This window comes from Dermacentor andersoni, chromosome 10 (assembly GCF_023375885.2).
Source record: "Dermacentor andersoni chromosome 10, qqDerAnde1_hic_scaffold, whole genome shotgun sequence".
In the NCBI taxonomy this organism is placed as follows: Eukaryota; Metazoa; Arthropoda; class Arachnida; order Ixodida; family Ixodidae; genus Dermacentor; species Dermacentor andersoni.
The window spans coordinates 96,705,030-96,729,345 of NC_092823.1; the positions used below are offsets into that span (position 1 = coordinate 96,705,030).

At 43.2% G+C, this 24,316-nt stretch overlaps 1 protein-coding gene across 1 annotated transcript; it reads right to left on the minus strand.

Moving 5' to 3' along the window:
- Positions 1–4,699: 4,699 nt before the first annotated feature.
- Positions 4,700–14,506, minus strand: LOC129380729 (male-specific histamine-binding salivary protein-like). The gene is made up of 5 exons (XM_055062563.2): positions 14,358–14,506; positions 10,477–10,658; positions 5,916–5,998; positions 5,388–5,468; positions 4,700–4,934 (listed from the first exon to the last, which is right to left on the minus strand). The coding sequence occupies exons 1-5, from the start codon at positions 14,487–14,489 to the stop codon at positions 4,783–4,785; spliced, it is 630 nt and encodes a 209-aa protein (XP_054918538.1). The 5' UTR covers positions 14,490–14,506; the 3' UTR covers positions 4,700–4,782.
- Between the last annotated feature and the right edge of the window lie 9,810 nt (positions 14,507–24,316).

A 24,316-nucleotide genomic window follows, 5' to 3' on the forward strand; every position in this document is an offset into this window, starting at 1 on the left:
TTAGTTTATCTCGCGAGCGTGCTCGACGGCCACAGGAAAACTGGCAGACAGTTGTTCATCTTTTTGAATGAGGAGTCCATATCCTCAGAGTGGTACACCGGAAATTATAAGTCTCAAAGTCTCTCAAGTAGTCCGCATCAACGCTAACAGTAGAACGGTCGTAAAAGGGCCAGGAATGCAAGAAGGCTCTGCAAGTTCACGCCAACCAGATATATACGCATAAATGTATGTATGGATGCTATATATTTGTATGAGTGTCTTTACGACTGCAGTGTAGCGATAAAGACAGATGTGGCAGTCTCAAGGAAGGCCTTGTGTTACTTCTTTTTGTTCTAATTATTAATTTCTCGTTCTCCGTCCTCCCTGCTCATAATAATAGAAGTAAAGATGCATTCAATGTATGATAATATTATTCAGCATTTTGTGTTTGCTTTGCCATAATAGCCTGTAGAAAAGTAATTAAAATTCCTATTATCAACACACGATGATGCCGTGACGGCTCAAGTTAGAACTTGTGTGGGGGCTGAGCGTGCGATGACACCGGAGCTGTAATAAAGCCCTCTCGCCACATTCGGACCAGCAGTCACGTCGGTAACCCTGACCCCTCACTCTTGTTGCCCTCCATGATTCTGCTTGGATTTCGCAGCTGCACAGGCCTCGCGTGCTTCCTATTGCTGTGACTGCATGGCCCTTCGACGGAACTGTATTTAATAAAATACGGCTCATGCATCTGGGCTAAAATACGACTCATGCTCATGCATCCACTAGCAACAGTGAATGTCCAACAAAGCTGCCGATGGTTCTAGTAATACACGTTCCGGTTGCGTGTTATGACGAATCGCGTCGAAAAAATGATGAACCCAAGCTGTTCAAAATGATTTTATTCGGCGCCCTAATGTGCTATTTTTAAAGAACGACAGTGTTGGGAAATAGCATATAGTTATGTCATGTTAGAACAGAAGAGACTTGTTCTCAAAATAAACTGTGAAAATTTTACTGTAGTGTACATAATATGGGGCATGCTAGGTAGTATTACCATACCAGCACGTAAATAACTTGAGGAAGGACATTCACTCAGTCCAAAAGATAAAATACATTATGTGTGTTAGATTAACGACTATGAATATTAGGCGGGCTGCATCTGGGGCTGGAAAGTTCAAAAACAAAGAGAAGAGGATTGCGCTACGTCAGTCCAAATGCGAAGTATTCCTTGTGGTAGTGCTGCTTCCTTCGTGTGGTCAAAACAGCTAAGGAGAATGGTCCATATCTTTGCGGCATCAATTCGAGTTTAGCATGCCGAAATTTACATCCACAGGCACAACTTGGCTCTTATGTTTTTGCTATTTGGCCCGGCATGGGGCACATTCTGCACAACATAATAAACCAAAAAATATATAATGCGAAAATTAGGTAGTATAATTATTGTATTTTCATAGGTTTTGTTTTTGGCATCCCTTTGTGGTCATTGTAATCTCGCTGACACTTCCAGTCCGCATTTTTAGCATTGAGCCTTTGTGTATATTGACACGTGTACTTCTATTTCGTTCACCGGTGGATAATTTTCACCCTGTAAGAAATGGTAAGTGGCCATTTGTTAACAAGTGGCCGGTGTGTCAAGGTGAGTATAATCAGGCTGCTGTAGATGCACTAGACTATGTTCTTTCCTTGAAGAACGTGAGTGATGGTGATAGTACGCGCAGATTCCTAAAAAGCAGTGCACTGCTCACTTGTCACCGAGAACCGCATCGTGGTTACGCACCGTCTTGTCAAGGTGCGACCGAACACCTTCGTCGCTCAAGACATGGCCAGGAAACTTCAGCTCTTTTTAACTAAAGTGGCACTTTTCGAGTTTTAGCGCAAACTCAGTCGATCGAAGTGCTTCCAGCCGTCTGAAGTTGCGTCAAATGTTCTTCAAAGGTCGCGGAAATCCGAATGACGTCATCTAGACAAACGAGACAACTGTGCAACTTCAGAGCGAAAAGAACAGTGCCTATCATTTTATGGGACCGAGCTGCTGCAGGAAATTGGTGAAAAGGGAGCAATTAAATAATTACAGGGTCTTATGTGCCAAAATCACGAATTTATTATGAGGCATGCCGTATCGGGGAACTTCGGAATAGTTTGGAGAACCTGGGGTTCCTTATCATAGACCAAAATCTCAGCTCCCGGCTGTTTTCTTACTTCGCTGGCAGCATAAGGCGGCCGCCGAGGCAAAGGGAGCTTGTCGAATTCGTACGTGTTGTAAGGGGTCATCAAATCAGTTTTCTCGCGATCCGTTTCATCAAATTAAAGTTACCAATACCCACTTTTCAAATCTACAGACGGAAAATACTTGACGCTGCGGAGTTTGTCAAGTGGATCATCGATGTGGAGTAGGGGAAGAATAGCTCTTCTGTTTGAAACAATAAAGCTCGCTTCTGTTAGCACAGAAGCCCAGCGTTACGACCGCCGACCACCGCGGAAAATTGGTAGGTTTTATCTCTTTGGGTTGCACATGTAGCGTTCACTGGCATAAATCCGCTAAGGCTGCTGCTCTATGGGCGGGGCGTCGTTATACGTGATTATGCGCTGCTTTAGATTGGCGTTTTGGGGAACCTTCGACGACGACACGAAACACTCATCAAATCGTAGTAGCATTTCATCAGTAGCATTCGTTCATGTTGTCTGCAGGTCTCCATAACGATGAGGTGACGGTGCGTTATCGGAGGTCTATAATAGTACTGCACTTCTAGAGGAAGTATCTGGAGCATTTGCGAAGGAAAAGGTAGCTGGTGAGAGATATATATTCCGGAATGTACGCCTGACCCGTCGGCTCACCCCCGAAGGTTACCGTGTTTAGTTTTCCTGGCAAATGTTTTGCGAGCGACGCTGTGCTGCCACTGCAAAGCTCCGAGAAGTTGCGGAAGATCACTGGGACTTCGGTCGCAGGGACCGAGACATGGCCTGCACCGATAGGTATTATTCTATCACTCTTTGTCTTTCGCCAGAACTCGGCCTTGGTGACTGATGTCCAAACCGTGCAGTTCGAACTGGCGGTGTGAACATTGGCAATTTACATGTGTGGCTTAACCACACTGATGGCAGGGGGGCAGCCTGTCACGTGTACGCCAGACGTCTACGAGCACTCTTCGCTTAGTGATTTTGGCGTTGCGTTATGAAGCACAGGGCGCCGGAATGGGATCCCAGCGGCAGCGACCGCATTTTTACGTGGGCGAAACGCAAAAACACCCGTGCAAAAAGCGTCCTGTGCCGTGCATTTGATGCACGGTAAAGAATCCGCAGGTCAGCACAAAAAGTCTGTGTAATCTCACTAAGGCATGCCTCATAACCGATATCTCGCTTTTTCCAGGTAAAACCCCTAAATTTCATAATATTCCCAGACATGATATTTTTTCAACAGTCGGCGCCAACCCTCTTTCTGCTGGTTCGGCTGCAATGATAAAAACGTGGCGCGACGCGTAGTGACAGCTAAACGCATTGTAGCGGAAACGGAATGTAGTACAGGTTCCACGCAGGATACCGGCTGGAGCTGTACCTGCTGGACTGGTAGGGTGCGCGTCACAGGATGGCGAGACATGCTGAGCTCGCTGTATTTAGTTTCGGATGAGGCGGAAAATGGCCGTAAGGCCACCACAGCTCGTCGTGCACCACTGAGCGGATGTGGTCACTAAGGCAGTCAATATTGCTTCCGGCAGCTCCAATGGGGTCCATTATTGCAGCAATACTGAATGGCCGGTCGTGCAAAAATGACCGCTGCTGCAGTTTTTTTTTTCCAAAATCTAGTTTCGCCACACTCGCCCAGATTGTCTTGGGGGACTTCGGACGAGGCTTGGAAATAGATGTTTCTTAACCCCTCGCATGAGGTGGCGGAGGTTCAGTCCTGTTGGGTTGAGCTCGAAGAAATAGGGGCGCCATGCTCTCAAGGTACGCTGTAACACTTTCTTTCGCCATTCAGATCCGTGAATGAATGGTCCACTCGCTTCGTTCGTGGCTATAAGCGTTGGTGTAGCTTTCAATTAGGTGAAGCCAGAGCTTGCTCGATAATACAAACAGCTCATGGAGTTCTCCTACCAGGTGTGTGGGCCATCCTTTAGGGCGAATTACAGATTCTTCAGCTTAGTTGCATCGTTCCATTTATTGAGCGTAGCAACGCGTTCCAACTGAGCCACCCAGTTCTTTATGTCCTGGAACGTGGAACCATGGAGCACTTTCGAAATTCGTGGATTCTGCAACGTGTAATGTCTTGATGCGGCACCTTGCATGACACTTTGTGTAGTAGCCAAGGCAGCCTCGGAAGCTCTAAGCTAGGGGGGCAATCCTAGACTATTTCTGCTGGCCCGGGGAACAGTTGTCATTGGCATTGGGCTTCTGTTTCTACCATCAAGAGGTATTTGGAACTTCAGGTGGAACTAGCCAATACCTCAACCACTTTATTACGTGCTGCAAAAGGTACCAGTAGAAGCGCCCCACCAACCGAAAGCGATCACAAGATTTAGGTGGTTGAAAAGCACCCAACGACGTCGTGCGCTGGCTTCAAAAAGTATTCGAAAATATTTGTGGCATCAGAACTGTGGCATGCGTTCCTTTATTTGTGACACTGTCGTCTCATTATTCAGAAAAGTCTTCCAGACTCCTTAAGGTTATTAGATCAGCATAAAGCACCGGCTTGATGCCCCTTTCCGAAATAATGCAATGTAAATGCAATTGCAATCTAATACGCTTTTATTATACCTAAGTTCATAAAGCGTGCTACAAAAAAAGTGAGCTTTTTAAGAGTGTCGCTCATTTAGCTCTTGGGCTCATACTAGTAGAGCATTCTGTTGCATTGTATTTATCGTAAATTGTTTTTCCGTTCCCACAGAACACATTGAATACGAACAAGCAGCATTGCGGGATGTTGCTCGCGTAACTTTCTTCGACCCAGAGCTCGCACCCTGAAAAAAACGCGAGTCCAGAAATGATTAGCACAAACACATCTACAGAAGTTGATGTATGAGCCATGAATTAAAGCTCCAATAATCTTTTTGCACGACTCTCATACAACTGAAATTGTACGTCATCTACTTAGCAAATAAAAGTATTGATCTAGTTATGTAAGCTATATATCAAGAGGAAAGAAACTCAATATCTCCTATTTTTTGCTCATTTCCTTTGGTCTTTCTCTTTCCTGAATTTGCGTCTGTAACCTTTCTCAATTACCGAGCTATTTCGCGCTTGGAGAGCGGTATTCCAAAAGCCGGAGCATTCTTCTAGTCTAGAGATAATAACCACTGCTTATCTTAGCTCGGGTGCTTTTAAACTCAGCGAGAAAACACGCACTTATACCATGCATATTCAAAAAACAATTGCACGTTTTTACAAAACGTAAGCGCCTTATAACTGCATACCATCTTGTTGATAAGGCACGTAGAACACATCGCACGTTTTTCCATCAGAAAAGATGAGTGTGTCTGTGAAGTTTTCTGTCACTGCAAAAATAAGAAAGCACAATACCATTGTAAGTAGAATGATGTATAATTCAAAAGTATGCCAAATAAAAACAAAATGCTTTAACTTGATTCATTTTCATGGGGACAATACTATTTGAGATTTTTATGCAAGATATCGTTAAAAGCAAAAAGAGCTGTATTTAGGAGAAATTTCGTGCGCTTGCTTGTGGAAGCCTCATTTCTCTTCCTGTAATATTCAATACTGATAAATTCACAGACATGGAAGGGCATCTAGTACTGGGAATATCAATTTTGCCAGGTTCTGAGAAAAAACCATGTTCTTCTTTGGCAAATTATACATATACAACGTGTTACCCATGAGTTCATTAAAAAGAGTCAAGAGCTAGCACACCCAATTCATTTTTCATGGGTGATAGTAAAGGATTAGTTCTGCTGCTGTCTTATGGAAAAGTTGGATGTACTTACCATAATCTAGGTATTTAATTGCGTTTCTTGTCGTGTTGTAGCCATGGGTGAATACGGCCTGCACTGTTTCTGTTACATTGTAACTGCGAATAACAAATATAATGCAGAGCTTTGTGTGGCGGAAGAAGAGCGGCTCAATAGTGCATGGCGCAAAATAGTCAAAAAGTACATTATTGCAATAGCAAATATATGGACACCCCAAGCGAAGTTTATTCAGTTGTCGTCAGCATCGGCTCGAGGTTTCGCACATATTTAAGTACATGTATGTTATATGGCACTGCCTGCTATAATACATGCGCTGTGTGCGTGTTATATTGCCCCATTATTCTATCGCTAAGCTGCTCATACCAGGTGTTACAGTCTTGTCAACACCATTCCTCAATATTTCAGAATGGTAGCCCACAAACAAATATCATGAAACAATACACCGAAAGCGCATGCCTTTGATCTAATATCTTCCCAGAGTTTAAGATATATAAAGTGCACAACAATACCTGAGCTCAACGAATCAAATTATGTATATTCATTGGCGCGGCTGTACAATACCTGGGGGTTAACCTTCGACTAAGGTTTGAAACTTATTCGACAGAGACAAGTGATTATAAATTTACTAAGAAAGATGCAGGCTGGTATTAATGAACGTGAATGAATTTGTCGGTAGCCTTTATTCAAACAGAGGGCCCCTAGCTCAACTGCACGTTCTTACTTAGCTCACGTTTAATTCACACTGCCAACACAGTTACGAGTTTTACGCTTGTGTTCCTACACAATACTATCGCAATCATTGCTTCGCCCGTATAGAGAAACGGTGATATTCAGTGGAAGCAATTGCAAACTCGCATGAAATTGCGTTGTTTTAAACAAAGTCAAATATCATATGCTAACTGTAGGCGTTCATCACGTTAACAGGTTCACAGATATTGAATTTCACAAGATCGCCATTCTAGCACTCGGGTGTTCAACAAACAAACGGCGCACTTCTAGTGTAACGGCCTTAAAGAAGATAGGTAGTTGAATAGGCCAAATTTACGCAAAGCGTATTCCTATTCGGTTTGACATTCACCACGTGGCAAACCGGAATTTTTATTGCAGGGGCGGTTTTTCCCGAGGTCCCTGCTTAGGTCGGTTCCGCAAAATTTAATCTCAACCCAGGTTTGGCTCAACACATCCCAGCACGCATACAATATATCGGTGTATACATATTCTCCGATGTACTCGTAACACTCATGCATTTGTGAGTGTCGCCGGCTCTGTTACCTAAGCGATTCCGCGACGATACAAGAAACGCCTACTCAACGCCTGCATTGCGAGAAATATGCGCATTTGATTGCGATATTTATTAGATAAACAATATGTAATATTTGGGTCTTTCGGACGCTGAAATAAGATAACTAACTTTTCAGTTGTAACTTTTCTTATTCAAAGTGGCGCGTTCATCACAATGCTCCCATTAAACATTTGATTTGCATGTGTTGTCGCATGAGATTTTTGCTTTCCCGCAGGTCTACATGCTGAAGTCGGTGGAGTGCTTGTGTCGCGTGTCTCCACGAAAAAAATAGTTTATTGCCATGTGATTCAAGCTGTCGATGTCTACTCTGCTTCCAAGGGTAATACACATGTCTACTGTATGTTGGCTTCTTATATTTGACTCATTGGTCGTGCCATCTTCCATAACAAAGCGTACTTCATAATTGGAATAGCTTAAATAGTTTTTTTCTCTAAGTATTTTTTATCATTTTCTTCACTATGACTGTCTATGTATTTGTGTTTTGTTCAAATACAAGGCAATATGTCAGAAGTGGGCCATTTGCTTTCTGACGACACTTCTAGGCTTGCATGAGTGGCATCGTTAAGGATAAACTAATGCGGCAAGTGAAAACCAAACAGTCCTTGTTCATTAAAATTGAAATTTTGCTGAAAAAAACTGAAATTGAGAGCGAAAATTTTGCATTGAGTATTATCCCTATGTATTGCTGATTACGCACACTATATTATAACATGGAGCTGTGCATAGTTAAGTTCTGTTTTTTGACAAAGTAAGACAAAGGACTTTCATCTCTTTTTCTACACGTTCCCGAACCACAAAGCTTACGCGGCAAACTGGCCGAGATTAGGATGGCAGTAATAAGGGCCGCCTGCTGGAGACTATGCTCGCCATAGCTTGAATCGCATGTATTGCTTCCGTCGACTTAGGAATCATTGGCCTCCTTGAACCCCTGCGTTCAGCGAGAGCAGGGGGAAAGTAAACATGTCCGCAATAGAGCTTAGTAAGAGGCGATTGGAAGATTTATGGAAGAAAAAAAACGAAACGACAAAAAGTATAGGCGTACAAAAACAAACTTCACAATAGGGGTTCAGAAACTTTGGTTTGGGGAATTCATCATGGTTTTTATTCCTATATCTTTTTTTTAATTTTTCAACATATGTATTACATTATGCAATAAAATATTGAGAATTTCGTGGCGCAACCAAACACCCCGTTCCAAAGGGGATGCTCATAACATTCATTCATCCATCTAGCCGACTCTGTGAGACCATAAGCAGCGTTCTTTAGACTTGGGAGGAACACTTCTGGATATAGTTTACTTAATCGTACCAAACAACTTTAGCTTGCACGATAAATAGGGCGGGAAATTCAATATTCTCATGTATAATATTGCGTGCTCATATGAGCTGCTTTAGGTGCTTGCGGAAAGGGGGCGCTCGTAAGTGCTGTTTACAGCAAATGGCTGAGACGAATGAAATGCTTATAGGGGCATGCGCTTGATATTTAATACGTCCAGCCTTATCAAACGCTGGATTCTTGTGACCTGTTAACTCAACGTTCATAACATATGCGAGAGAATATACTTTCGCTCATTCAAGGTTTGTGCGGAATCTTTCACTCATATAATGTTTTTCTAGCTTTACCAGCACCTTTTTTTGTGTGTACTTTTTGCTGTTTACTTTAGGAACGTCATACACTTTGCAAAGGTTCAATTACGAATCGCTATACGATCTTGTAGCCCTTTCTCGCGCATCACATATTGAAAAATGTGTCTCTTTCAGTTTCAAAAGCCGCATTATAGCTGAGGTCATTCCAAGACACAGGCAATGACGCCTTACTATGTGTAGACGAACTAAATAACATGTTGTTTTCAAATGCAGAATGTTGATTGTAAAGGGAAAGAATTCCAGAGAAGCTATCGCCAGGTTGATGCAGAATCTACTTTCTCAGCAAGGCAGTTGCGGTACTTCACCATTTAACTACTGCGGCGTCATCCCACTGCAGACTTTCTGGTGTATTGCTATGTGCGGAAAATCATCTCTGACATTTGAAATAGCGCCACTCACGGAGAAGGCGTCCGATGAGAAACAATACTTCAGCTGCAGTTATGACGCTGTACGATAGCTTTAGAACAGACATTCTCTTATGCACCTTTAGTGTTTAAAGACTATATCCGAGGGCCGTAATATGATATGAGTAGGAATAACAAGAGGATCTGAGGTGCTAAATTTTTTTTGTAGTCAGAACACTTAGCGCATTTATAATGCGAGAATATATAGCATATTGGAGAGAATCATGGCGCCGCGGTTGCCTAAATTGTTAATAGCTTCTTTTAGCTTTAGCTTATTCCTCGATCTTTGACATATAAATAGAGATATATTTATTGGAGTGTTTTTTATTCTTTTCATTGCCGATTTTGTGGCGCAGCTGTTACTATAAGGAACGCAAGCACCTCAACTCCGGGCAGAACACAGCAGATAATTTGCTGCTGTAAGAGTATTTCAGCGAGAATTCAATAAAACTGTCTCTCTTCAAAGGGAGAAATCTTATCTGTCATTACGGCCCTGCTCTGATACAACACTTACTATATATGAATTACTAGAGTATTTCTTTCACTTTTATGACATAAGATATACACATCTTAAGACATGCCGGAGTTTTTCAGAGCATTTCTCGTCTTCCATCATCATTGAAAGTAGCACCGCTTAAGGGCCTTGGTTATCATCGGAACTTTACAACATCTGTAAAGCTTTCGCTACGTTACAAGCCATAGCTGCAATGCGGTCAGTTCAACAATATTTGAAGAATTTCTAGTAGTACCTATATTTGACAGACTGCAATGGGGCCTTGTTTTTTTAACTTAATGTCCATGAGTGCCGTATTGTGAAAGAACAATAAATCTTTGAGATAAGCTTTCGTTGCTGTACTGCCGGATAAGTAATATTCTGAATATTCCCAAAGTAGTCTACAAGAAGGAAACACGTCAGCTGTTTTGATAACTTGCGAGGATCATAAGAAATGAAGTGTTTTAAGCTAGGGAATGCTGACTTTGAAGACATAGGTTAGGACATGGCTCGATTTAAAACAATTTGTGGAATGACACCTTGCTAAGCATTCTTTAGCAATACACATTGCTAAAGGGTACTTGCCGAGAAAATAACCATTGTAAACATCTTTAGCAAGGTATATAGATAGGATGGACGATGACGCCAAGCACCCTTTTACTTAAACTTTAAAACTACATATATCTCCTCAGTGATTTCGACTAATCGAGTGAAATGTTTAGATACTCACTATGTATTACCCACGCTAGACGCATTTCTGAACGTGAAAACAGATTTAACTGTGTGAGCTGTGTCATTCTTGTTGGTTTCTTTTACACTCAGGCACTTGAATTGTTGACCCCAGGATCCGGTATCATTTTCGTATGTGGTCTTCGCGAGTACATAAGTCACGTTGCTGTCTTGTCCAATGCTCTGAAAATCGTAGTAACAGCACAAAATGGCAATTAAAATGATAGTCTTGTATCTTGTTTGATATTTCTAAAAAATATTGACTGCCGACTGCTGAATCATTTTGCATAACTTACAAACTAATTCATGCTCTAGTATGTCTCTGCATATCCATGTATTCTTCTGTGAGATGTTAAATAATTAATAGGCCCCGATACTTTGTTGCTGCTCTACCACATTTATTTCACTTTGTGCATTTGGAGCACCGATTACTCAGCGACGAAGGACACGCTCCATAAAAAAATATGCCCTTCTCGGCATTCTCGCATAGAGAGCTGAAACACGGCCAATTTCCAAATAAAAAAAATTACTTGATTCTCAAATCTATACTATGTGAAATGCCTCGATAAAAGAGTTTTGATACCATCTCACTTATCAGCAGGCTCTAGCTAAGCGAAAAATTTTAGCGTTAAAACGTGTTGCACGAATCTCAAATAAAATGCTCGTAATTTTTGCTGAGGAGAGTTAACAATGGAGTTACAACATCAGGGGCGCTATAACGTAAACCTATTCCAAACTTTTCCATTCCAATATTTCAATCAGCCCTGCGCGAATGGTTAAAAACTTTTTTGAACCATGGACTGAAGGACATGTCTCAGGTTCGGGGAGATAAAGCCGGAAGTCTTTAAATTGGGTTGCTGTGGTACTCCGAAGGGATCCATTTTCTTGCCTATGTTATTCAATCTGGCGATGTCGCAGTTGGCTAATACACCGGACACTGTCCAGGATATTGGCTATTCTATCTACCTGGATGACATTACTATATGAAGTGTTGGTGGTAGTGATGGAGAGCTTGAGGCTAGGCTGCAGAAGGTGGTCACGCTTACGGAGCAGTATCTGGGTCTCACGGGGCTCAAGTGCTCCAGTGAAAAGTCGGAGTTGTTGATCTTCAGATCTAAGAAGCTAGATCGTAGGCCGAAGGGTTGGGTACCGGAAGTTGAGCCTTGCATTAGAATTCATACTAGGGAAGGGTCGGTGATACCCAACGTTGAAGCAATCAGGGTCCTGGGTTTTGTACTTGAAGCGAACGGATCGAACATTAGAACCATTAAAACGAGCATTAGATCGAACATTAGATCATTACATCGAACATTATAACCATCAGAACATTAAAAGAAGACGGAGCGGGCCATAAGACATAAGAAGGATCTCTAATAGGCTTACGGGTTTAGGAGAAGAAGGTGCGATGCGCTTAGTGCACGCATTTATTAGGTGTCATTTCTCGTATGTGGCAGCTATGGTAAATTGGAATAGGGGGGAGAAAAATAAATTGGGAGCATTAATCAGAAAAGCCGTCAAGGCGGCCCTTGGTCTGCCTATGACTACGTCAAATGATATGTTGTTACGACTGGGTTTCATAATACTTTAGATGAAATTGCCGAGGCTCAGCGTACTGCACAGAGGGAGTGGTTGCTAGGTACACCAGCGGGTAGGTATATTTTAGAGCCAATTGAAGAATGGCTGGCTGTATCGCACGATAGGCGCCCCTACACGAGTTTAACGTGAACCTTAGGGCAAATATCGTGGTTCGCCCGTTTCCGCGGAATGTGCACCCCGTGCACAATGTAGGGAGGCGGGTACCGAGAGCTAGGGCTTTGTTGCGATAGGCAAAGGATCAGGAGGAGGAGTCTGCATTTCATGACGCCGCATGGATTAATGGTACAAATGCATATTCGGTGGTGGTGGAAGATGGCAAAGGGAGAGTTAGAAATGCCGCTTCCATTTACACCAAAGATCCGGGGGTTGCCGAACAAGTGGCTATTGCTCTAGCACTAATTGATTCAAGAAGAGTTCTTGTGTTTAGTTACTCGCGATTTGCGATTAAAGCCTTCTCGCGAGGACTTGTTGCGGAACCGGCTAATAGACTGCTGCAGGGTAAGGATATCTCTTCACATACAGTTACTTGGTTCACGGCGCACATGGGGACAGTGGAGGCAGCCCCTCAACATCAACGAGGCGGCGCACAGGGAGGCACGAGGATTAGGGTGCCGTGTACTCCCTGAAGGGGCTGGATCTACCGCTCCTGAGTACAGGAACCAACTGTTAGCCTACAACGAAATCACCAAGCACTATTACTTAGGGCGCAGGGCATTCCCCCAGCCGCATTCTAAATTAAATAGGCCACAGGCGGTTACATTAAGGCTTCTGCAGACAAGAACGTACCCTAACCCGGTCATCATGAATAAAATTAATCCGGACTGCGGGGTTTCAGTCTTTTGTAGTAAGTGTGGGGGTTTGCTCGATTTACAACACATGCTTTGGCGCTGCTCGGCGTTGGCCGGTGATGGTTCTCGAGGTGAACAGTGGTGGCAGCGGATGCTGCACAGTGAAGTGCTGGCGGACCAACTCAGGGCTGTCTAGAGGGCTCGTGTGACGGCAAAGGGGCCCTGCCTCTCTGTACCAACGTGGGAGCGGCCCGCATCAGTCCCAGACTGATCCCTCAGGACCTGAATAAAGTTCTTCATACCATACCATACTGCCACTTCACCTGTCTGTCACCCGACGTCACGAAGACAGCGATAGCTCCCCGTCCAATATGACGTGTACACAACACACTGATTATGCATGACTGGACCGAACAAAAGGAATATTGTTATTCCTGATTCGACGGTTTTCCACCATTAGGCCACGGCTATTGGTCAAATGTTTTCGGGCTGCACCCACTTCAACTGCCTGTCACGCGACGTTACGAAACCTCGAAAAGTCACTGCGTAAAGTGACGTGTATGCGTTAAAGGTACATTAATATGCCGAAAAAGACTGAATATTTTCCTGAATAGCAGCAAGCGACCCCGTTCCGAAAGGAATAAAAGACGGCTGCCGCCGATCGCTGAGGCACTCGCTACTCGCATCTACAGATCTTGAGTTTATTTGCGTACAATAAACCTTTTGGCGTGGAAGTGTAACATTTTCGAGCACTCTCAGCAGGTTGACGACCTCGCTATGCCAAGTCTCCATTGCTAAGGATCCGGTTTAGTGGAATTCTTAACCTTCCGTTGCATGCCACCGCTATTTTCGACCACCACCTCAAGCAAAGTAAGGGAAAGCGGACCAATCGCAGGCGCCGGCACCACCCTCTTCATCCGGTTGTCAATTTTCAGTGCATTGGCTCGGCCCCATCGAATTCCCCTCAACTTCAGCGTGCTCCTCGCCTCTTTTCAGCCAATTAGTTAAGACAGTCCGCTCAGTGTAGACAATGTTGTTCGTTTTAAAGCAGTCAAAAGTGACCGCCTATAAACGAGGAGAGCGTTTGATTTGTCTGTTCAGACAACCCTGCGGGTGACTTTCCGATGCTTGCGTCGGCGATTACGTAAATTTGGCGTCAGGAGATTGGAATAATAACATATTGGAATAGTTGTACGTTACAGGGCCCCAATATTTAAGCTGATAGCACCGTGACAGCGTCTATGGAACGTTTTCAACAAACACTTTGAAAGCATCATTTATCAATTTGCTAGTTACATAACAAACGCGCTCTGACAACCCAGAAGGACACTGAAAAAAAGTATTCAAATATTGTAATAGGAAGAACTAGGGTATATTATCTGGAATGTATTTTTCATATCCGCGTGCTGATATCAATAATGTAGTCGCCTTTAGCATAACAAATGCACCATTAGACAATATTTTTTTGTGTTTTGGCGAATAAAGTGTGACCACTTACTTTCCAGGCATCTTGATATCTTCCAAGCAATGTTTCATTCACCCAAAGAGGCTTGGTGTCCGCTGATTTGCCGCTGCCACTTGAAGCGACAGCTGCGGAAAAGAGAGAAAGCAAGAGTGCTACCTGCATCATGAAGCCGCTGCGAAGGCAGATCTAGCGAACCAGGCAATCCTGCCTCCAATTTATAGGTGGAGGTGCCTGAGTGACACAAAACTTCACCAGCCATGAACGACGTCACCACATGCATCAAGGAAGATCTCCTGATAATTCATATGTTCATACCAGCTGTAACCTTAGAATGAAAGTTCAGTGATCTAGGAAGTTTCAAGCGTAGAAGTTGATATTTAGAAATCGTTCTGAATTACGCACATGCAGCTCTCACTTCGTTCGACGCACACTACTGAGGAAAGGATTGACGTAGGGCACAGCGTACTAGTCGGTGCATTTTTACCTTGGCACATTCCATCACGTGTACAACAAAAGCTATCTTAGTTTCTACACCTTGCGGTGTTTTTCAACATGCAAGCTTTTCGCCCACCCTAGTGGTTCACTGGCTGTGGCGCCTACATGTTGAGAACGAAATCCTGGTGCCAGCTCCCAGTGCAGAGAGCGCATTGCAATGTTGGCGAAAGAGAAAGACACACACGCGAGAGCAGTCATGCATGTCGATCGAGATGCAGCGTCACAAACTGAAATGGCCGAAAATATCTGAGGGCCTACGCTGCAACCGCTGCAACGATAGGGCGTGTGTGGCATTATAACCAGAATCCGAGCAACTTTATTTTGTCAGACTACCCAAAGAATGAAAGATATTCATCTTTTTCAAATATATGAAGGATCTGCCTTTGCTAGACGGTGCCATGAATAAATAATCGGAGAGTATCTTGAGTTCGTATTCGTTTGCCTTTCTTATTTAAAACAAAAAAAAAAATTTGTTGTTTGTCCGAGCCATCGAATGAAACTCATGGTTCCCATATATAAAGCGTTTGTGGCTAACGCGGGTCAGGCTGCTTAAAAAAGGGCTACGAGATACAACGATTATACCAACGGTGTTTTGTTAATGCTCACAGACGCTAGGCTGAACCAACACCGATTTCAGTCTGCCGAGAGTCGGCGACAGCGTTTTGTTCCTTCGTGTCGACGCCTCTGTCACACTGCACCGACGCGGACAATCTGCCGACGGTCGGGGGGACCTCGGCCTCGGTGCAGTGTCACAGAGGTGCCGACACGAACGTAAAAACGCTGTAGCCGACAGTCGATGGACCGAAATCGGTGTCAGCTCGGTCAAGTGTCAGTGAGCCTTTAGGAGTCACTTTGTGCACACTGGTTCAATTCGTCAATTTTTAGTTATTTGCATAAATTTTTCAGCTTCACCGTAAAATTTTTCATCGCATTTCACAACCATATACTTAGCAATTTGCAGCTCGCTCCATTTTCCCCATTTATTTGTTCAGCGTGTGAACGCTATGGGGCAAATGTCTAAAGTATAAATTCCGACTGAACACGTTACCACAAGTTTCCAGGACGCGAGTGTAGAGCTCAAAACGTGTTTTAAAAGGACTTAGTTTTGCCCGAAAGGCCAAGCACCGATTGAGATAGCAAATTAGCAGATAGCTGTGCGAAGCAAGGGTAGTAGTTCTATTGGCCGTATGTACTTGTAAACATTCGCCTACTAACTAAATTAACAAACACACTGTCACGCACGCACAAGTAAACATAAGCACATCTCACTCGATGACCACGGAAACTCGATGTCAAAACTCTGAGTGAAGAACCGTGGCAGCAGCAGCCAGTGAGCTCAAGTTCGTACATTTGTCCCTTCGATGCGAACATGACGTCGAAAACACAGTGCATTCCAAGGTACCGTCACTATGTGCACTCTCCAAACATTGCAGATCGCTTTGAAGATAAAGCCACCACGGGCGGGCACTTTGGCCACGTTGCAGATCGGTTTCAAGATACGGTGCTTTCACGGCCTCGCCGTAACCAGTACCCGCCGGAAAAAAAACGCCCCCCCCAACCTAATATCACCCCGTGTATCGTTCGCGGAAGTAGAAAGTGCGTTCCTCCCCGCCTTTCTTACTCGCGCACGCAAGATTGAGCCACGTTAGCCAGCTCACCCTAGCACCCTTTCCCTCACATATACAGCATAGGGCCCGCGGTGACGATTTTATCGACCCTGGACATTATACGGAACCTTGCGGCGACGACCGACGGCGACGGAAGAAATGCGCCTGGAGTGTCCATATAATTGCTATCACAATAAAGATGAAGATACTCAATGTCTTAAGTGGTCACCACGAAAGAGTACCAAAATGGCGGCCTACCTTATGGCTACTGCTACTGGCAAACAGCTGCGTCAGAGCGATTATTTGTTTTCTTATTGCGATTGCAATTATATGCATACTCCAGGCGCATTTCTGCAGTCGCGTTGACGTCGCCTCGAGGTTTCGTATTAATTCCAATGGCGCTAAAATCGTCACCACGTGGCGTATGCTGTATGTGCGCGTGGAGGCGTGCGAGGTTGATCCGGTGATGACGGCTCAATCTCGTTTACGCAAGAAAGCGAAGTGCGGGGACGAAGCTCGCCATCTTTCACTGCGTGACGCTTTCACTGCTTAGTTGGCGTTGATGATGCGAGACGCAGCACGAGGGTCAATTCGCTCGCTGCTGCTGCCGCGTTTCCTCACTCCAGCATTTTGACTGCGTAGTTCCGCGGTCACACAGTGAGATGTGTTGATGTTTGCTTGTGGGCACCTGGCAGCATTGATGCTAATTTAGTAAACGTGCCTTTATTTGCAAGTTTATACGGTCAATAAAACTAGTACACTTCGTTTGTTTGCTGTTCACTAATTGCTATCGCAATCCGACGTTTCACCTTTTGGGCGAATGCGCGTCTTTCTATTTTCGGTTAACTTCAGTCCTATTCATTGTCAACATCCAAAGCCGTTGACATATGTTCTAGCGAACAGCAAGACGTGGCTGCTTGTTCTCTGCACGGCAGCCAACAGCTGCGCCATGGCCTTGAGGTATTTTCGCGCTCTTCACGTCGGGAATTAGTGATAATCTTTTGAAAACCCTTTTGGTGAGCACTGCAACGACATGCGCGAGACGTGCTTGTCTGTCTTCCCCTCGCATTTATTTTTGCGTTTTGCACCGCAATACTCAGACGCGGAAAAGTAACTGAAACAAGTAGCGACCTGGAAGTAGCTGAATATGATGTTTCAAATGTGTTACACAATTCGACATTCTAGCTTACACAATATTGAAATCATTTATTCTTTTGGTAAATATTTATGACTATTGCGCACATTGGGTGAATTTTTTGTGTTATCAGTGATCAAGTAATGTGTGCGCAAGGTGGCGGATAACAAAACGCGCTTGGTCTCAACGTCGTATCTGGTAGTTAGGACACACACGACTGGGGGGACACACCCTATTTGTTCACATTCAAAGGCCATACCGACGGAGCTGCCAAGCTGTGTAAAATATATTACTGTGCTCTTAAATACCACCTTACATACAGCAATGACGCATATCAGCTCACCGTTGATAATATTTCGTCATAATAAAGTGATGCATTTCTAATCAATAAAGGCAGGGAACTTAACCAGTTTGTTTGACAGTAAACCTAGATATTGCGACAAAAGAAGTTTCTCACTCTGAAGATTATCCTGGGACCGCAATAGTATTTAACCGTAATTAGAAGCGGAAATCAAATAAGATTTTTAACACAATATAAGTAAGGTATTTCGAAATAGTGAAGCAGAACCATGTCTAACAAAAGCTGAAGTTAGCGCACTTAATTGACCGAATTGCTGAAAATACATAATCACATAAAGGTATACATTTGCTTTAAATTATTCTATCCTACTCAAACGTTGCAAGTGAGAGTGTTAAATTTTCTCCGCGTACTTATTATTCAGTAAAATGAATTGCTGTATTTACAGAAGCAAGTGTAAATAATGAATGAAGTAAAGTCAGGACTTAATTATCTAAACCACAGTTTGCCTGTTTTACATAAAGAATACATAGTATCATAATGTCGTAAGAGGTATCTCGTTTTCTTGCAAATTCTCACCTAAATGGTTTATGTTCCCCCCTAATTGTTCCTTCACATCCAATTAAGCACTCTCTGCACATAATATATTTCACATAGACGCCATCTACGCATTTAGAGAAATAGATTATTCTAAGAAACAAGAGTGAATGAGACATTGTATTTTCCAGCACCACGTACACTGCTGGCAAAACCATTCCGCTCGGTACCTTTCACGGTAAATCGCCTCTGTTCGGGGCCCGCAAGCAATTACAAGGCTACGTAATTCCATAAAAAAATAGCTATGCGAAATGTCTAGCCATTCCTCACGTGCATGTTTGAAATATAAGCCAACGCCGCTCGAAGACCTTATTTATCATCGTTCGTAATGTCAAATTAGCCTGAAATATGTCGTCAAAAAATGACGCAATTTAAGTGATTTCAAGTCTTTATTGACCAAGGAGACCTCAAAACACTTGTCGCGTTCAAGGTAAACGTCGCATACTAATTTGTTCAACAAGAAACAAGAAATTAGTTTCCAGCTTCGGGCGGCATTCGTCAGTCATTTGTATAGCTGTACTATTTAAAGTCTTCAAAACGTCTTTGCTTCTCGTGAAGCCAATGCCTTTACCGTACTGTTCAGACAACGACCTCAAAGTCAGCATTGACGTCACTATAACCTGAGAGCAAACAACCTGCTAAAGTTCACACAGGCGTTAGGAACGCTTGGAAATAGCGTTGGCGTCATTGAAGAATATATTCACACAGGCGTTAGGAACGCTTGGAAATAGCGTTGGCGTCATTGAAGAATATATTAACAGTTCATAGGTGATTCCTTGCTACAGGAAAATCCGAAAGTGTATTGCTGAAGCAAATAACCCGTACAAATGTATCGTTTATTGAACAAGTAAGACAACGTTAAAAGGTGCTAGAACCCTCTATATATGGTTAAAGTGTAGTTGTCTCATGCGGAAGAGTAACGATGAAGTCGATTCCCTACTAGACTGATGCAGTTGCCAGGTAGTTAAAATATTTAGTTTCAGACCTCGTTCTTTTCTGCCTCAGGAAGTGTTCGTTGCAAATAATTGAATTACTCTTTCAAATCTCGATGATGGCACGTTTTATACCAATAGCATTCTTTTCTTCTTAAATCACGTCAGACAATTGTTTTCAAGATACCGCTTGCAGGAGAGAGTGAATTGACCTTCGTGCTGCCTCTCTCTTCAATGCGCAGTAAGCGGTGAGAAGCAGCGCGCATTACGCTATATGCTCTGTCCCCGTCGATGATTGTGACTGTGATCACGGCGCCTCCTTCGAACTGCGGCCGCCGTGGTCGGGTCTCTATCCCACGACGTCGAGCTTATCAGTGCAGCACTGTAACCACTAGGCAACCACGCTGGGTCTAGGTATTCCTGTCTTAATTGTTTTCACTACCGGCTGTTTGTTATGCAAGTGTGGAATATTATTTGACACACAGAAAACAGATGCCAAAAATACGTGTACATTTCGAGCCATATTCTTTATCTGCCTTTAATCACCCAACACAGGCCGCGCGAGGTGATCTAAATCCGAAATATTTTTGAAACAGACTAATATGAGTCGCATACTTTAATGAATAAAATTTATTTAAAATTTAATTATGTCGGTGCAATCTATTTGAAAGATGTGTCTGCTCTACCGTGAAGATATTGTCGCTAGACCACAGCGAAAAATGAGGGGTATGAAGTTGCTTACTTGAGGACGGCACAAGTTTAGAACTTACCTTGTTGCGTCCAAAAACCTTCTTGGAGTGACGTTGTAGAGACCATGAAGCGAGATGGGCTCGCTCTGGGGTTCCCTCACGTTGACCCAGATGGTGATAATGTAGTTGTTGAAATAGCAATGAAGACAAAACAAATGGGAAGAAAGGTGCTTCATGGATAACAAGTGCCATCATTTATTGAACAATTAGCACTTCGGGGAATACGTACTTCTTGGCAAGGAAGTAATATAAAATGAGTCTTCTGCGAAACATATTGTCAAAGAAATACGCAGCGATAGTGTTTGCAAAGACATTTCGTTAAACTGCTGCAACCCAAAGGGCTGAAATTTTCCGACCAGCCAGCTCCCCAGCTTTGGATAAAGGAATACTTAAAGCGGCAGAAATTCTCCTGGGCTTATTTCATTGCTTCTGGTGCCTAGCTGACGCGAACGAACTCCATTTTACAGCGAAGCTGTATACCTCTATCGTCCAAGGAAATTTTCGTGCCGTTGTGGTAAGCAAAAAAGCTACTCATACCTGGGCCGATCCCGGAGATAATGCAATGCCGGGCCGACCCACGGCAGAGGTGAAGCAGGCGTTAAGCACTCCCCATACGTGGGCCGATGCCGAAGTTAGTGCAATGCTGGGCCGACCCGCGGCGGATGTGCGGTTCGCCATTAAGGGACCCACATACACAGCTTCGCTGGTCATCATTCTTCACAGAGTGGAAGGGCACTGAAATTTTCCTTTTTTTTTGCTTGCGGCGATAACTGGCGTGGGTCACAGTGGCAATAGCCCCGTAGGAAGTGCTTGCACTCCCCAGATTTGTTTTGATTGAGATGAACATTCCAGGTGGATTTTAGCCTTCGAAGAAGCCATGGTGTTCCCTATAAACGTCAAGTGCGACAAGGTCTTAGCTCTCCTACGTGCATTGCAGATGGCGTCCAGGTCGCGTTGTCACGCGATCCGGACGCACTTACTTGATAAAGCTAATAAGTTGGAAATTGCTGAAAGTCTGAAAATGCTTCAAAGTTGTTAGCGCGCCTAGTATTATTACACTTTTCTCTGAAGGGTGCATTTGTCCCTTTAGTATTGTGAGGGAGCTCTTGCTCAGGGCTTCTACGCATCCCGTGTCTAATTTTATCCCTTAGAGTAACGGTGCAAGGCCGATTAACTCGAGGCTGCAGCGAATTGCTCGCAATGTTGAGCTTCCACCACGGAGCGTTGTTGTCAGTTTTTATTAACGATATTCACACTGGTATCAACACTAAAATTCGTCTATTTGCTGACGATTGCGTAATTAACCGTTCTGTTTCTAACCATAGCCATTGCGAGGAATTAGATAATGACTTGCGGAAATTAAATGAGTGGTGGCCCGATTGCCAGATGAATAATAATGTTAAGAAAACAAATTTATTGCGGTTCACTACTTGTACAATATTTGTGCTGCACACCTATACAATAAATAATGAGATAATTGAACCGGCTTAGTGAGTTAAATATTTATATGTTCATTTAGGTTCTAATCTGAGTTGAAACATATATTGACTAGCGATTGGGCAACTCAAATCGGCCTCTTGGCTTCCTCCGACGCACCCTTCACCAAGCTGATGAAGACACAAAACTTCTTGCCTACAACTAAATGGTTCGATCCAAACTTGACTACTGGTCTGGTATTTAAAACTCGCATCCCGCATACCTGATCAAGAGGCTTGAATCACTACAAAAGAAAATTGCTAGGTTCATCAAATGAGTCCACTCTCCCTATTAAAGTGTATCTAAAACCAAAGACTGCGTTGACCTTACAACACTACAATGAAGAAGGAAGGCGTATCATTTAACATTCTTTCGCAATACATATCAAAACCATACAAATTACACTACCTCAATAATAACGACGCCAGCTGCAACATTTCTTCGCTTAGACCACTCTCTTTGGCCTTTGAGACACTGTCTACACAATTGTGCACAGCGGGATAGGGCATCAACAGCAAAAGCACTGATGAAAGTAATGATATTTAAAATGTGTTTCATAGATCTTGAAACATTTGTTATTGGGTCTGTGCTCCAATTTTGAATAATCTGCAGAATGTTTTGGCAAAATGAGTGGGAAGGTACACGGTTGGGTGCTTTCTCTCTGTGTCAGTATGTTGTATGTAGCGGGTTCACTTCTTTCATTGTTTTTCACGATATCATGCACTGTGCATAATTTTCAACTGGCTGAATAAGTGCTTTTCAAGCTTTTCAAAACACGAAATAGTGTATGTTCTCATATTTAAATTTCCTATAATGAGTTTTCGCATCGAGTCGAAATATTGTACATTTGAAAAAGGTCACTAAACAAATGAAAATTCTTAATATTTTTTGCAGCTTTACACTTTCCATGATTCTGAAGAAGCAAGAGATATGGTGAAAGCAAGTTTTCAATCAACGGGATTAAGTCACGTCTAAAAGGGTTAATTATCATCAACCATATGCCTGCACCGATCTACTTCGTTTTGCATTTTTCCATTTGGCAATACAGGAGTGGAACGAGTTGCCGAGACCAGTCGCTGAAAAAGAAAACGCTGATAAATTTTCAGAAGCACTTAATCAATTCTGATCACCTACCGAAAGCCATTCACGTAATCAGAAACATGTTCGGTAGTCTTGACACTCGCAAATGGCATATCCTCTAACTTTCATTACGGTGTTCTTGAGTTCTTCTTTATGATGCATCAAATAAATCATCCCGCGCTTCATTACCTTCATGTCGAGATTCCTGTATTGCTTTCTGTAAATTTATTTTTATTTTTGGTATTCCCCTTTTGGGGGTGAATTGTACGTATACTTCTTTATGCAAGAGTCTTTATGCAAGTGTTATCATAATGTACCGCTATATTTTCTGTTGTGTGCATGTAACCTTTAGTGTTTATTGTACTTAAAATGTTCCCCCCTTCCTATCTAATGCCCGATTGACCATTAGGATAAATAAAATGAAAAAAAAAGAATTTTGAAGAATCCTTTCGCTCGAATTGCTTGGTAAAAGATTACCCAGGACTCCACCATGATAGCGTTTACCTACAAGCAAGAAGCGATGGTTCTATGAAGGACCCTCACGGAGACTCTTGCAGAGCAGTCAAGTTTGTTTTACGTATATGGCTATGTTCAAAGAAGTTCTTGTGTGCTTCAAAATGAACAACTTTCTGTAGCAATTTAACTTGTTTTCGTGACCGCTGGTGGTCGGACTGTTGCTAACGATACAATGTGGCTGATGCAACGGCCACATGCTCTAGCAGCATCCAGTTTCGGGTGCATGTGGCGCCTAGCGCCAACCATCCAGCTGTGTATGACTCCAACCAGCTGTGTATGACTCCGGAGTCACTACCCTCCTTGTCCCCCGCCATGCTTCCCCCTGTGGCAACCGCGAAATAGGAGATTGTAAGACATCTTCCACACCAGCGCGCGCCCACTTGAAAGCAAAACAAAACGTATACATAACAAAACTACTTATATGTACAAGGAACCTACAGTGCACCTTCGGATTTGCAGGTTAATAAATTTGCTTTGCGCAGAATTACCTAATGAAACAATGAATGCAACCTCCATGTTCTGACTGCAGCAAATATACACTTTCAGGGGCATCATATCGTTAATGAAGCGAATAGCTAAGAAGCATTTTGCTAGTCACTTACATTCATAATCATCCTTTCTGTCTCCTGCGCAATTTTTGAGAGCGTTAGCTCTTATCACGCTTCTCAATTTCTTGGGGTCTGCTACCACTTCCCTTTCGCGTGAAAGTTTCAGTCTGAGTAATTCAAGATAGCGGACCCCATCGTAAATCAATATAGCAACCCAACTGGCGTTTGATTGGTGCCGTCATTATTATATCTAATCGGTGATTGATTGGTTGATGGGTGACGTCACTAATATATCAAGGATGGCCGCCAATTGATGACGTCACTGATAAACCGAAGATGGCGGACCCCACAGTAAATCAATAGCAACCCAATTGGTGATTGGTGACGCCACATGACTGTGACATCGTAATCTAAGATGGCGGCCAAATGCTCCCGCCAATGATGACGTCATAATGAAACATGGCGGATAGAAGTAAATCCACGTAATTATGACATCATAATAAAAAATGGCGGCATAGTTTACGAATCTCAACTTCAAGATGGCGGCAAAATTCGTGTG

Excerpts from the sequence above, each read along its gene's own strand:
- LOC129380729 (XM_055062563.2), bottom strand. The coding sequence starts at position 14,489 with ATGATGCAGGTAGCACTCTTGCTTTCTCTCTTTTCCGCAGCTGTCGCT. Across the intron at positions 5,469-5,915 it reads AATTAAATACCTAGATTATG|TGACAGAAAACTTCACAGAC; the intron begins GTAAGTACATCC and ends TTATTTTTGCAG. Across the intron at positions 4,935-5,387 it reads CGTGCCTTATCAACAAGATG|GGTGCGAGCTCTGGGTCGAA; the intron begins GTATGCAGTTAT and ends CGTTTTTTTCAG.